Source organism: Falco punctatus, assembly GCF_963210335.1.
Source record: "Falco punctatus genome assembly, chromosome: 5".
Classification (NCBI taxonomy): Eukaryota; Metazoa; Chordata; class Aves; order Falconiformes; family Falconidae; genus Falco; species Falco punctatus.
Genome location: NC_137584.1, coordinates 4,599,207 through 4,615,321, shown reverse-complemented (window position 1 = coordinate 4,615,321; position 16,115 = coordinate 4,599,207). Strand labels below are relative to the sequence as shown.

General features: G+C 39.8%; 1 protein-coding gene across 1 annotated transcript in view; it reads left to right on the top strand.

The window, feature by feature from the left end:
• Nucleotides 1-16,115, top strand: part of LOC308064656 (uncharacterized protein) — a 150,352-nt gene that overhangs the window by 61,508 nt on the left and 72,729 nt on the right. The window contains exon 5 of the mRNA XM_080389434.1: nt 1,992-2,031. Within this exon, the coding sequence (XP_080245560.1) occupies nt 1,999-2,031 (33 nt within the window). The 5' untranslated portion in view covers nt 1,992-1,998. The remainder of the gene's footprint in view (nt 1-1,991; nt 2,032-16,115) is intronic.

Here is a 16,115-nt window from a genome sequence, read left to right as displayed (position 1 = left end):
CCCAAATCTCTCTGGATTTCCCCAGTGTGGGCAGGAGAAGCCCTCATTTCTGCACCACAATATACAAGGCGGTGCAGCTTGGCAGATGCTAGTAGGTTCTTATCAATTCAGGTACTTTTTGTGCTCACCTAGCCATATATATATATTTTCTTTTATCCCTTCTGTTAAAATAGGGAGAAATGCATTTTTTTGCAGCAGAGTCCTTTATATGTGTTTTGGACCTTTGCAGTTCTGTGAGGTACATCACTGTGTAGATGTATGAATTACTGTACATCTGGGATGTAAGTGTATAGCAGAGGGGCTATTTTTTCCTTTCTTTGCTCAACTTCCATAGCAAAGCAACACCTGCATGGCATCACAGTTTCTCTCCATCTTCTCAAGCCAGATGTGAGGAGTACAAGGACCCTGTGGTGCTGTGCTGTAAGTGCGAAGGGTGCCTGTGCTGCTGGGGGAGCAGGGACTGTCCCTCTGGCTGAGCTACACACTGAAGTTTTGCTTTGTCACGTGCCCATTCCCATTTTTAAATGCACCATTTTTTAGCGTTAAATGCTTTGAGGGGTTGCTGGACCTGATCGTGACCTGTTATGGGCTTGAACTGGGACCCAGACTAGAAGGATTTTAGTCCCAGGTTGAATTGAACTAAGACTGGATTGAAAACGCGCTGGTTCAGCTCCCACCTGCAGGCTGTTTTCATTTCTGGAACCTGTGTCCCACTACACGCACTCAAATCTCCAAAGGCTGAAAAACAGCTGCTGGTGTTGGATGGGTCGATTATATTCTGCAGCAGCAGTTCCAGCCTGAAGAGCTTTAATTTCTCCCGGTGCTCTTTTGTGCAGATTGAAAGCTTCATGGACTATCATCACCATCCGCAGCCGTGGGAGCGGGAGAATTAGAAACAGGCTCTTTGCAGAGGCTACCTGGGTCCTGCTGGGAGAACGGGATAATTTCAAGGTGGAGGGGAGAGACTTGCTAGCTGTGTCTGGGAGCTGCTCCGGACCTCTGCGGGTTGCTGTGGAGGTGAAGCCCGGGACTCATGGCAGTTGTCTTGAAGGACAGGACTTCGGTTTGATTTCATCTTACAAGAATTAGAGGTGTTCCCTTCACTAATTCAGAAAATTCAACACTGCCAAGTTTACCTATGAGCAAAGGGCTCCCAGGAGAGGCTTAAGCCCGCTACTTGCCAATGCACTGCTTTGGCTTTTTGGGTCTACCCTTTGCAGTTTCTTCATGTGCTGTGTTCTGGGTAAAACTGACCCCCAAGGAGGCAGCCTGAAGTCCATGCGTAACTGACCTCTTTATTTAACCTTGTGTGGACCAGTTACACAGGAATAATTTGAATCCCTCCTGACTTCTGCTTTCCAATATGTGTTTTTTAAAAACCCAAATGAACCGAGACCTTTTCTCTTTTGCACAAACCTTAATAACATAGCCTCTAAATTCTTGGCTCAGAAACGTATTTTATTTCTGAAGAATTTTCTGACTTTTAATAATGGAGGAGCTGCCTGCCCCAAGCAGAGAAATACGGCAGCACTTTCTTTTTAGTAGTTATTCATTAAAATCTGGTCTCTAAAAGAAAGGTTAATAGCTTGTGACCTGGGTCTATCCACAAGGAAGCTTACTAGTATAATTTGCTTAGTCCTAGATGGAAACAATTTATTTATTTATTGGTATTCTACAAAAGGGAGATTTGTAGAACCTGCTTGGAGATTTAGGGAGATGTTCGTTGCTTCATTGCCAATTTAACTTTACTGTTTAATCTACACAGTATGTGGGCTTCTCTTCCATATTTTGCAGTGGATGCAGTGTAAGAATCATAATATATCACTTTTACAAGCAATTTAGCACAGCATAAGGGAGGAAACGTAGCTGTACTGTCTTAGTACTTATTTTCTAATAAAATTCTAATAGATTCTGGGTTAATGACACAGAAGATGACATTTATGTCCTAAGTCTTTTTTTTTTTTTTTTTTTTTTTTTTTTTTTTTCAGCAGCAGCACAATGAAGCAGGAAGTTACAAGACCAGATGATAAGGTAATACACTCCTTGCTTGTGTACAATAAAGTACCCTTATAAAAAGCTGGCTTTGCCTTTGACGCTTAACTAATGTCTCTCTGTGAGATAGTACCTGGCAGGCCAGAGTCAGCGAAACTAGTTAGGCTTTCCTTCACTAGAGATTGATTTGCTCTTTACTTGAAAGAAGAACTGCTTTAACCCCCCAACAAGGATTATCAGACTTTTTAGAGAAAGGCAGGGGAAACAACAATCATTTTTTTCTGTGGTTAATAAAGGAAGAAGATTAAAGACTCCCCTGTTGATAAGATCTAACCATTTATGTTCCTATGTGATGAAAGGTGAATACTATTTAAGATTTATTTAGTATTTTGTCATCTATAATGAATCTAAAGGGCACAACAATTTGTCTTAACATTCTGTAATGCAACAAAGCTCATTTTAACAAATAACTGTATAAACAACACATTTACTAAGCCCCTCGGTTGACTGATCTTGTGTTTGAGCTGTAAAATATTTATAATTGATAACAGAGTGAAGATGAAATAGCAGAATGGATTCTTTCTGTACAGAAGAATAAGAAAAAGAGTATAAGGCACTGCTAGCTATATGTGCATGTTTCTGTAAAACTTGCTGTGCATCTATGTAGGGTCTTATTTCATGCCTCTCAAAGTAACTATGAGGATTATTGCTAATTACTTTGGACATTACACTGGACAAGATCTAGTTTGAAGTGAAACCTCTTCAAATTCTTTATAACATAAATGAAGTAAGCATCACAATCTTTCTCTGAAATGTCACAAACTCTCTGATTTCCAGAGGTAGAGAGAAGGATTCTTGTTTCCTGATCCCTTGTTTCATATTCTTACTAGTAGTCAGTCCTGCCACTTGATACAAAAGCTCATCATCTCTGTACAACAGAAGTAAAGAATATAGTGGGGGTGGATTTGTTGTTTATAGGATTGTGCAACCATTAAAAAAGTTGTGAGACCTTAGTGCTATCACCCGTGACCGTCTTTTCAGTTCTCAATGGCTGTTTCAATTCAATGTATGTGATCTTTGAGTAGGCTTTTGTCTGCTTTTGTGAGTCACTCAGCTCATTTTTGTACAACTGGGAAACAGAAAATCAATAAGAACATGAGAATACACCATAAAAATATGCCCAGTGGAAGAATTAGTCAAGCTTCCCACACAACCGCATGAAGCATCTCTGCTCTGAGCTGTGCCTACCTACAACATAAGTGTGTTCGTAGATCTGAGCTTTAGTTTCTGGTGCAGAGGATATGCTTTCTTCAGCAGTTCAGTTTGGCTGCACTGGAGTTTAGAGGGAAGGAGAACAGGCACTAGGCTATGATATACAACTTTTTCCTTCCAGGGGAAGCCCTGGAGGACTGAAAAAGGCACCATTCATATGTCAGTGAGTTTACTGGAGTAAAACAGGTCAGCATGTTCATATTTAGCTTGAGAAATAAAGCTTGAGCTGTATCGGGAGAAAATCTGGTGCTGTTACTTAACTTCAGTTGGCTTTGGGCAAGGCCTAAATATTTTTGAAGTGTGCAATACTGAAAAGATTCATCAACATTCTTGTGGACCCCTGAGAATGGTACTTCTGCAGTACTATCTGATCTTTTATTATCTCTTTCTGAAGATTAAAGGAGTTATGTCCATGCCTATTTCCCTGAACAGACTATAAGAACTCCAGACAAGTAGCTCAGATGTAGATCTTTAGTTGCTAATTAGAGACCTAATGTTAGGTGTCTATATTATAGATGCTACCTAGCAAGTCTGTGAGTCATTCTGAATTTAACTAAATTAGAGTTTCATTTCCATTAAAGCATTCTCAAAAGTAAAATACATGAGGAGGACCTGCAGCTACAGTGCTGGAGCAGAGGAAGTGAGACTCTTCTGTGGTGGGACTCTAGACGGTCCTCTTGGGGTCTTCTGCTCATCTACATGCTCTCTTAGATGATGTACATGCATTTGTTAGAAACAACAGATTGAATGCATTAACCACGACCTTTTCACTCACCTTGTCTAAAAGTATTTGTTCTCTAATGCCAGTCACAGTTCTTTGCCTGCATCTGTGTAGTATTTTTTTTTTTTTTTGAAGGAAAAGAATGCAGTCAGTGCACAGCTGAATAAGTACTAAGAATTTGTCATAAGATATGTTGAAAGCTCTTCAGATGTTTAAAGGAAATAATCAGAATTCAGAGTGTATATTAAATTATCAGCTATCTAATAAGTGTGCTACTTCCCAGCTGGGATCCTTCTGGTACATTCATTCATCTTCAACCAGTGTAATTAAAGACGAAAGGTGTAACACTGATGATCCTTCTCTAGAGATCTCATCAGTTTAATTCTAGAACTATCAATGGAAAGGGAATATCATATAAATTGTTCAGGCTTAATTGGACACCTGCTGGAGGTCAAGCAAAACAACCAAGGTCTACTGAAATAAGGATTGCCTTCAGTAATTCAGTAATTTGGTAGGAGGGATTTTGGCAAGGCAATGCAATCTTTGTCTCATGTCTGTTAAAACCAAACTGGATTTGGCTAGCAAAGAAAACACTAGGAAAAAAGAAGAAAACAAGAAGAACAAACAGGAATGCGCTTAAAATCTCACCATGAGAACTGATAACCTCATGCATGCAGCACGTGAAGCAGAAAGTGTAGTGCCACGGTTGCATTAAATAGCTTCCTACTGGTGCAACAAGGGTATGCAGAACTATTCCTGGTTTAACACAACTTCCTTGTAACCTTCTACTCTGATAAGTGTACCATAGCTGACTGAGTGAAAGAAGAGTATTTTTTTTCTCAGTTGTGATTTTAAATCACATCAGTGTATTTTGATGTAGTTAAAAAAAAAAAAAAAGAAAAAAGATCACACCCGTTTAAATAATTTTTCATCTGGTGCTGTCAAAGATAATTTTTCATTGTGATGATGTCACCAGACCCACTTGATCTGTTTATAGCTGTTACTTAAATTGCTGTTTCCATAAATGTATATGACTGCCCTGAGGGTGTCTATATTTGTTACAGAAGGTGTCTCAGGAATCTTGGAGCAATCTCCCAATCTAATTAAGAGTGCTATAATTACAGCATAAAGAGCTGTGTTGCTAATACTAAAGGTTCAAAATTCATGAGTCAAGCCCATGATTTGAAACTGGTCCCTAAATGTGAAGATTTGCTTTTAAAAAGAATAAATTATGTCTTGGGCTCATTTTTAATTTTTGAACTCCCTCTGCACCTTGCCGTGGTTTGTGTGTGCACATGCGTGCGTGTGTATGTGCAAGCGTGCAAGCTGCTGTAATTCTACCAATAACGCTACCTTTTCACCACATCTTTAGGAGGATGAGGCAGCGCTGGTCCCTATTCTCATCCTTGCCTATCCCCTTACCTTTAAGCCCCTGCAAGAATTGTTACTCCGTGTATCCTCCTATAGTACCTCATATTATTCACTCCTTGAGAAAGTGACAAATTGCAGTGTCTTGTCTTCTTCCTCAGCCTGGAAGGGAAAGAGATGGGAAAAAAGAACACAGGGAGCCTTCCCACATAGGGGGAAGGGATGAGTATCTTGAGTTCCCAGACTCTTTTTGCTTCTTTAACTTCTCACCTGAGTAGAAAAGAAACAATCTCACTGGCTTTCTTTTTCCCCAGAGGTGGGAAAGTACATGGTGAATGCAACAAGTTCTGAAATGGGACCACCATCTCTGGATTTATCTAGAGATTAAGCCAGGACCTTCCTTGTCCTGGCTACAGCACAAAGCTAAGATTTGGTGATAAAGGACTGAGCTCATGTGCTGCAAGAAAGAGGATCTATTATGCAGTGTTCTACTTCTGTCAAGATTGTATTCAAGTTCTGTATGTACAAAAGGTGCTCAGCTACAGCACTGATAGGTACAACGTATGCCAGTCTTCCAGACAGAACAGAGGAACATCTGCTTGGATAGACTAATACAAGAGTTAAACTCTTCATTTCTTACCAGTTTGCCGTAGTTTAACTAATTCCTGGTATAACTTATTCCAGCTATCCCTGGAATTTCAATTGGTGAATTACCATAGAGCATCACCATGTCTTGCAAGGGAATTTGAAAGTTTTGTCTCAGAAATGGCTGCATTACAACTTCATATAGGAGCTGCTGCTAATGGGTGGAAATATTTTTGATTTCCCTCCGCATGGCTGTGACATAAAGAAACCATGCAAGACTCCCCACACACAGCAGCAGGGAGCTGCCTCACTAGAAAATGTTCTTTGCTGTGACACTTCAAAAGGATCTTGTACTAATTGAGATGGATTTTTTTTTAAGAGGATAAGAAGCTTTCCAATATTCTTTTAGATCCCTATAAATGCTTCCTCATACTTCAGCCTTTGCCTCATCCTCTGAATTGCATGGCATCATTTCATATGGCCTTCTACTTGCAATCCTCCTTCAATAATTTATCCTTTTTATATCAGCTAACTCGAGGTCCCTGGGTGCTTTTCTCCCTTCATGGTATGGGTAATTTTTGAAGAGACAATGTTACCTAGTAACGACTAATGGGAGATGTCAAGTCTGACAAGACATTTTCTCATGCTAGTAAGTGTGTCTGTTACTTGATTTTCTTTCCTCAATTTTGGCTCCACTGAATGGTGCTGACGGTGTATCATCCATCCTTGTTGACTGGGCCGACCACAAAGACCACATATCCCCATTCTTACCTCTTGTTTGCATACTGTCTACGTTGCACTTGAGCAGTGAAGTTCTTGAGCAGCCTCCTCTAATTACTAAGGACTATATTTTTAAGCTGGAGAGCTTGGGTGTCGTTCCATGGGACTCTTGCTGTTCTTTTGCAGTCTTTTGGAATAATGCAAAACTATGACCAGGATGGGGACTCCTTTAACATTATCTGAATACAGGCAAGTCATCTTTTATTGTCATCTAAACTCCATCTGTAGTCAATAGACAGAGAAACAGGTACTACAGAGAGTGGCTCATTTTGTCCTAAAATAATTAAATTTGTCTAAGATAAGTAGGAGAAACTGTCCTCTACAAGTACCCTTAGTCCTTCACTTACATCTAGGGAACTGTGATGTCTAGTTTGTGCAGCCTAACTTTAAAGACACGTCAGGCCCATGCCTTCATTGTCCCCTTTTCCTACACTGAGCAAATCCTCACGGGATGTAATGGAGCACCAAGACTGTGATCTCTGCTCCAGGTCCAGCTCCTCCTGTCTCACTGGTGGCACACACCAGGTACCAGGTGTCTGAGAGACGTTTAGGGTGCTTTAGTGCCTGAACAAGACAGTGCTTTAGAACCTGGTGCATCACCTTGTTAAAGGAAAAAAAAAATCTTTTACCTGGAAATATTGCTACTTATGTTTTGTCCTTTGTTCAGGATGCAAGTGTTGAGTGTTAGCAGTACATCTTCATCGTATGAGCCAAACACCATTCCTGTTCCATCAGCTTCCTGTGCAATGGCACAGGGATACCACACGATTCCCCCAGGTTCAGCCAACCATAATGACTCAAAACAAAACTGCATTCTGCTACAAGTTCTTTTTTTCTTAATAAACACGGCCAAACCCTGAGAACTACATATTAACATATTACCACTAGTGGGACAATTGTATTGCTGAGCCTTAACAGTGCATGAGCTGTGATTAAACCCTTTCTGTTAAAATTCCTCAGTTCCAGAGACTTCCCTTGTACTGACAGTTTAAGGTGAATTTGTCCTTGAGAGGACACAGTTCTTTCCTCCAGACTTCATGCATTTTTCTAGAACTCCCCAATGTTATACTTAGGTATTTCAGTGTTGCAAAGCATCAGTTCAGTTCAGCAACGCTATTGAGTTATTGTACTGCTTAATATAGTGAAATTTATACACGCTTAATCACATTTATTATCCCTGACAACAATGCAGATGTCCTGAATGCTAAGTGAGTTTTCTATAAAGAATATAATTAATTTTTCTGGCCCTGTCCAAAAATGCTTAGTGGTCAGTTTTGCCTCTGAAATGTATTTAATAATATGTAAATGTGGCATTTTGGGAAGTAATTAAAAATAAAGTTGCTGTAATTTTAAATTCAGCTAATATCTGTATTACTCGTGTCTAAAGTGGTAGTAGGCTAAGTGCTTGAACTAATCGATTTTTAAAAGGGTTTGGTTAGTGATCTCGGGGGAAATAAGGTAGATTGTATGAAAACATATTAATTATAGAGCCTTCTTTTTTAATGATGCATGCCCTTTTTAGAGTACAATATATTGATGTAGCAACTTCTTCAACTTAAATCATCTAACAAACCTTTCTAGTTTTGTCTCATCTATCTTGATTGTTTGCTATGTTTATTACAGAAAGAAAATAATATTTTAGATTTTTAATTATTAGCTATAAAGTATTCCATAGTAGCTCAATGAATTAATTATACTTTGTAAAAAGTATACAACTTCAGCAAATTTTTGCTGACTAGGAAATTTGTCTTTCTCAAAGATTAATAGTACTTTCCTGTTCAGTATGTCATATTTTGCTCTCAAGTGTACAGGTGTAGAGAAAGCTTATTAATGAAAAAGTTTTTACTCTTCTAATAATATTTGTAATTATGTTTAGAATGTGCCTGTTGCAGCCTTGTTTGAAGTGACTCAGTATTTTAGGATTTTTATTTAAAAAAAAAACACAAAACCAAACCGTTGCATTTAATGCAGAGATAGATGCTGTGCCTAGCTCCCAGGTTGGAGATACCAGATCATGTGGCAGGGGGGCTGGGTTTTTACCTGCAGAATGAAGGGCAAGGCTGGAACTGCTTCCAGGGAATGGGGTCAAAGTTGTTGCTGATGGGCAGGTCCTCTGTGAAAGAAGCTGACCTCCTGTAGTCATGGTGAGACGTGGCAGAAGCTGCTCTGCAGATGGGAGGACGGGAGGTCAGGATTTAGGGAGGATAGCATGGGAGGTTAGCAGTGGGCACAGCCTCCTGGTCTAACTGTGACAGGATGCACAGTGAACCAGAGCGCTGGTGTGGAGCTGCCTGCACCTTTCTCCTCCAGTGAGCACAAAAGGGCATTGGGTATCCAAAAGCTTCAGTTTAATGGAACACAGCTTCAAATGCAATAGTTTTGAAAGTGAGATAATTCATGTCTGCTCCATAAAAAACAAAAGTGAAAAGCTTTGAAAACAACTATTTCTCTTAACCATTGCTCCTTGAAGGACAAGTCCTTTCCTCCAGCTCTTCTCTCAGTTTTAATGACTTCCCAGGTTACAGCAAATGCTATATAAAAAGTCTGGTCTTCAGTATGACCCATGGTCCTGTGTCTGCCCCTGCTCCTCGGGGCATCTGTTTTCCTCATCCTGGGATCTAGAAGGTCAGTGTGCTTGGGGAAGACCCCCACTCCATACACAGGGTTGTGTTTGACCCAATGAGCACCTTCTCACACAAATCAAATGGACAGCCTTCCCCGCTAGCTTCTTCATAAACAAAGCATGATATACAACAGTGAGTGAACCATGGACCAATGGATAAAATAGAATCATAGAAACATAGGGTGGAAAAGACCTTTAAGATCATCAAGTCCAACTTTAACCTGGCACTGCCCAGTCCACCACTAAACTGTGTCCCCAAGTGCCACATCTACACATCTTTTAAATACCTCCAGGGATGGTGACTCCACTGAGCCCCTGGGCAGCCTGTTCCAATGCTTCACAACCCTTTCAGGGAAGAAAATTTACCTAATATCCAATATAAGCCTCCCCTGGCACAACTTGAGGCTATTTATTCTCATCCTATCACTTGTTACTGGGGAGAAGAGACTGACACCCACCTCGGTACAACCTCCTTTCAGGCAGCTGTAGAGAGTGACAAGGTCCCCCTTGAGCCCCTTTTTCTCCAGGCTAAACACCCCCAGTTCCCTCAGCTGCTGCTCATCAGACTTGTGCTCCAGACCCTTCCCCAGCCCCGTTGCCCTGCTCTGGACACGCTCCAGCACCTCAGTGTCTGTCTGGCAGTGAGGGGCCCAAACCTGAGCCCAGGGTTCGAGGGGTGGCCTCACGTGTAGGCACCAGCTTTCCTGTTTTGTGTAATAGTTGCTGCAGTTAAGGTTGAAGGGTGTGTTTTGCTAATATGTTTCTTCAAACTCACTCACTAAGGTAAGATTGCCTGACTTTTTTGTGTGTGGAACACATTTCAAAGAGTATGTTATTTTAGGAATATCTCCACTGCTAGGTGCGATCCTGTGCTGTCTTTGTGACAAATGAAACCACTGCTTACGCAGGTAAGGCAGTATTAGGCAGACATTTCAAGTCTTTTTAATGATCTTTGCAGCTGAGAAAGCATATCTTGTATCATGGGACTGGTCAAATTCTTCACAGACCATTAGAGAATGTAGCTTTCAGCTAAAAGAAAATAATTTATTGAATATTTACATCTAACTGTCCTTCCTGAGAGGTGTGAGAAATATGAGTATCTCAGTTACTGATTAGATAATAGAGTTCTGTTTGTGTTCAGATGATCAAAATCTTGAGGTGTTTGCCTGAGCTTAGCAAGATGGTGTCTGGAGAGTGGAGTACCTGAAACATACCTGAAGATGCCCATATTATCAGTCCCATTTTTAATGTCGGGATGAAGATGACAAGAAATGCGTGTTTCAGAAGATGGTTGTGCTAATTTGGCAACACAAGAGATCCTGCGCCTCCTTTTCCCATTGCACTCTGGCTGTGTGATCCTGTCTGTTTTCTTCTGCTGCCTCTGAAGCTGTCTCTTGATGAGACATTTTGGCTTATTCAACAGGCAGAAAATTATCTCCCTTTTTTGTTTGCTGAGTGAGCTGAATTGACTCATCAAACTGTTGGAGCTAGCACAAAGGAAGTGGTAAGTACACACAGCTGGGAGGGAGGAAAAGGGGAAAGCTGAACCATATTTTAGTGGTAGGAAGCTGTTAGACCAGCTCAGCACTCCTGTGAAAACTCATTCTCAGCAAAGAACTCCTGTGTCATATTCATTCTGCCTCTGGTGTGGTGAAACCTGAATATATTGGCTGCTAAGGCTGGTGGTTCTGCAGAAGCGTTTGCCAGAAGAATGGTCGTTTGATTTAAGTGGGTCCCTCGGTGGAGATGTCATTGGCAATGAATATTGATGGGTTGGAGCTAATTACTAAGTTTTAGTGCATAACCTTTCAGTTCTTACATGTATTTTTATAAGTGTAAACCTGGCTGTAATTTGTTGACTCTTGCAAAAGATTTTGCCATTTGCACTTCAAAAACATTCATGGAACTCCAGAAGTTTTTGTTAAAACTACAGATGTATCCACTTACTGTATCTGTTAGTCACATGAACAGGATGGGAATGCCTCTGAATCTGCAATGCTAAATAATGTGGGACTTACCGAAGAGAATACTTGCTGGAAAAATGTAAAGCCACAGAGAAGTGAGCATATTGGAGAGGTTTGGTTTTGTCACTATAGATGAATGCTAGTGATTATGTCAGGATCTTCAAGTTTTTCAGTGTCCAGCAGCCACCATTAAAAAACCCCACCATAATAAAGGTACAGATTTTCAAAATAAACCAGGTCCTGTCTAGGCATTACAGAAAGAGACAAATTCTTGAAACTATATTCAATACCCTTATATATGGTTCTTCTGGGCAGTTTTCAAACATAGTCATTACTGAGATTTCAAGCTCTTCAGCAAGTTTTGGTTAAGCTCTTCATACCATGCTGAACAACCTCCACGCAGAAGCAGGGCCGAATTGACTACCTGTTTACAACAATAGAACAAATGATATATCCAGATTCAGGCTGGAATGAATCAAAACAATAAAAAAGAGAAGGTTTTGGTGACCTTCAGTGAAATGTTTCATTTCCCTGAAAGAAGTGCAAAGAATGACAAAGTAACAAAGATCAAATCATGGATCAAAGGTGGGTGTTTTAAGAAGGCTTTTAAAGTTCAGTCCCAAGAAGACATTCACAGGAAAATACCTTTCTTTGTAGATGGATTTCAGCTGAGCAACTGTGTTACTGAGCTTCCGATTTGCAAAAATGACAGAAAGGTTTTTGAAACTGTAAAATGACAGAAGATGGCTCCGAAAAACTTGCATAATCCTTATAGAAGATTATTGTTACTATAATTTGTTACAGGTTTCTTATATGGATAAACAGGTATAATATAATATATAGAAACTGGGAAAGTAAAGAAAAAGAAAAGAAACTTATTAGTAGGTGAGTACTGGATTGAGACTGGCCACAAGGGAATACGTGAAATAGCAGTACAAGGAGTGCAGGCCAAAAAATGCAGACATTAGAACTGCTAACGTACAGAATGAAATTGCATATCACAGAGAGAAGAGTGGTGGCCATGGGTGGAGCAGTGAAAGATATGAAAGGTCTAAAAGATCAGAAATGTCAGAATCAAATAAGTTACCTTCATTCAGTATTTATCTGTGTGATAAACTAAATGAAGAAAAAACCCAAAACCCAAACAACAAAGACAGTGGATAAAACAATCTTGGAGTCAAAATTATTTTTGAGGAAGATGATAAAAGTCATAATATTGATTTCAGCACTGGAAATTTAACTAAAACTTAACTTGTCTGGGATAAATTAGCGAACAAGGACTGTGAAAAAGTCCATCACCATCTCATTTCTAAGAATCTTCCTAATTTTTTTCCTAAATAGTTACTGAAACAGAAAATGCTGATGCTATTTTGAGCTTGATTTTGCATGAAGGGGAGATGACTGAGAAAAGAGTATAATAGAAAATTACTTTGAATTGAAGGGCCCTGCTGCCTTTCAGTCTGATGAAAGAACAGACAAAGGAAAGTCTGTGGCATTCTCAGTTGGAACGGGAGAAAAGCTCTTTCAACGGAGGGGATTTGGTCAGGGAGAGCAGCAGAGTGAGATATTCATAGACTTGTCTGTGGAAGAAATTCAGAAATAACTTGAACATTGAAAAAGAGTTTAGAGAAATGCAATGGTGTTAATGTTCACTGTAAGGGGTATCCTAGGAATGTCAAATGGCCTGTAAGGAGCTATGGACTCATAGTGCCATGACTTCTAGAGGTCAGCTAGTCCAAATCTGCTCTCAAAGTGTGATCAGCTAGACGAGGTTGCTCAGGACCTTGTGCAGTCAAATTTTGAGTATCTCCAGGGATGGAGATCCCATGGCTTCTCTGGGCAATCCTCTCGGCAATAAGATTCTCTCCCTTGCCCTTCTCTTCTTAAAGCTAAACAAACCCAGATCTCTGCCTCTTCTCCTCCATCATCCAGGTAGCTAAAAAGGAATGGCCTGCAAATAAAGAGATCTCGGAGCTCAGAAAACATAGGGATAAACCACAAAATTCCAAAAGTCAAACTGAAGAAAACCTTGCAAAGTATGTTAGAAAAGAAACAGTTGCAAGTTACTAATTGAACCTTGTAAGGAGATGAGCAAGAAAAATAGAAACAAGGCTCACCAGGCACTATGAGGGCATTAAGATTACAAAAATCAGTGCTATGCCCCAATAGCCAATTTTATGTTCTGTTTTGGGTTGGTTTTTTTTTTGTGTAAAGATGACCTAGAATAACTACAGACCTGGATAATTAGGAGGAGTTAGATATGGAATGGTCTTTTCTGTTTCCAAAGTGAAAGAAATGGATAATTTTGAGCCAATATATAATTCTTATTGCAGAATTGTGAAAAAACCAACCCATGGAATCTCAGGCCCAGTATCTAGTTTTTAAATGGTTTTCTTGATTTTCGAAGTGGTTCTATAGTGGGTAAAGAATCTGTTTATGGGGAAAAGTAACCAGAGAAACCTACATCTCCTAGCTGAATACTTTATAAAATTCAGAACATGTTTTGAGAGAAAGAGTTAATTAAGGACATTGAAACAAATGAGAAACTGGACAAAACATCACAAAATTTTACCAGAATAGGAAGCTGCAAACCCACCCTCTCACCTTTTTTAGTATAATGAATTATTTTCTAGGCAAAGGAAATACAATATACTTAACTAATCAGAATTGCAGTAAAATAATATGTGACTTTCCTATTAGTAAAACCTGATAATGAGGATGGTAAAAAATCCCCAACCTGTGAGGAGAGGAACTGGGTAAAAAAGGAGATAGCCATGTTTGTGATACAGGGTAGGAGTTTAATGTTAGAATTCCCCTGAAGAAACTATTGGAGTGTATCTCCTGCAATCTTTTCATTAATGTCTGTGTGAAGGCTCAGTGTTTAGAACATGAATTAATGAATTTTGCTGATGTGTGAGTTGTGGGAGGGAGGGGCATCATTAATGCAGAAAAGAGTTGTAATATGACAGTGGCAAGGCTGAATGACCTTGAGAACTGCGATCACAGAAATGGGATGGAACTTAAAATTCAAAGTGCAAGGGTCTCCTATAAAGATTTTCTGCTGTGATTGGGGACCTCACCATCAGAACAGACAGAATAGAAGAGATTTTTGCTTGATCAAAGAATGGCACAATTAGCAGAAATGATGCAACGCTACAGAACAGTTCCAGCATGTGCCTGCTGAGGAATGGCTAACAGCAGAAGAGTGGATGTGACTGGGTGAGGAACATCTTCATTATATTCAGCCCTAGTGACCTGTGTTTGAGAAAGATAGCTGAAGCCAGAAAAGCTGCAGAGGAAGGCTAGGAAGATGACTGAGGTTGTGGAGGGTGAACAAAAAGACCGTATTTTTCAGCCAAACAAACCGAAGGCTGAGATATTACTTAGCATACGCCTGTATTGCTTGAATAGGTAGTTGTCTGCGACTGCTGGGAATGAAACTCTTCCAGTCAGATATTCCTACATCTGCTGATTTTGGTTTCTTCACTACTTGCCATGGAATTTCTCTTAAAATGCAGCAGCTATTCAGAGACTAGGCATGGGGAATTAAAAGAATTTAAGTAAAATAGCATATGCCTAGATGCTTTCATCCTGTCTTGAACTGCCATTAGATGCATTTAAGGGGAAAAAGCTGTGGAAAATGTGCAGAGTGAGTTCCTGGCTCCAGTGAAGACAATGGTAAAACTGAGTGGTTATGGTTTCCCCCAGCAGTATACCTTGTTTGAAAAAAAGTAGCTTGGAGAGAACTAGTTCATTTTTATGGTCATCTGATCTCTCCATTGTTCACATTCTCTGTTCAAATTTAGAAGTGTTAACATAACTGTTTTTTAAAGAATAAAAAGCTAAGATTATAGAAGACTAATATTCCTAAAATGAGGAAATCGGGACAAGTCCTGTTTTTTTCATCTGAGCAAACGATTAACAGGAATTAAAAAAAACCCTCACAAATTCTTAGGCACACTTTCTTTGGAATGAAATGTTCTTAGATTATGGGAGAGAGGAGGGCTGTAATTTTGCTACGTCTTTCACTGTCACTCAATAAATTTCAAATATTATTGGAAGCAGGTTCACACAAGCCTCTGCTATTTGTCTTTTGAAATACACACGAACTCTTCGGACAGTTCATCTAAATCACTCTGAAACACCCGGCAGCCTGGTACTGTAATGCAAACAGAACTATTTTATATATCAGCCAGGAGAGCTCATTCTTTAAAAGATATGCTGCATTACTGAAGGCAAAAAGCTCTCTGTTTTGTTATATAACAATAACAATAACTCAATTTAAGTGTATAATGACCCAAGTCAGCAGTCCACGGCAACAAAAATTTAATAGGAACCTTATCTAGTTTGCTGACATGTTCTTCTCTAGAAGCCATTATAGGCTTTTCAGTATACAAAACAATTGGCTCTAATCTTTAATATTGCTAAGCAGCAGGGGGCAAACAGGCGTTTTAGCACAGCTTTGCTTTTTACAAACAGCGTTTAATATATTCACATGCTCTTGGCCATGGAGCTGTATGTCAAACGTTTCTGGAGTTTGGTCATTAGAACAGGCTTCCTCGAAATAGAGGAGTGTGCCTGCGCTCCCCTGATGCCCTTTGAAAGGGACCAGATAGCACCGTGTTGCGAAGGTGGAAGACTCCAGCACTGGTCTCCTTTGGGAACAGCATGATTTCCAACTGTCTCCTGCCTGACATAAATTAAAGACATGATAAAATGAATGGGCTCCAGAGGACCGTTATAAAGAAATTCACTCTATTAAATGCAAAACCAAATGTAATTTCCTCCCTATTTCTTTCGTTGGTTTTCT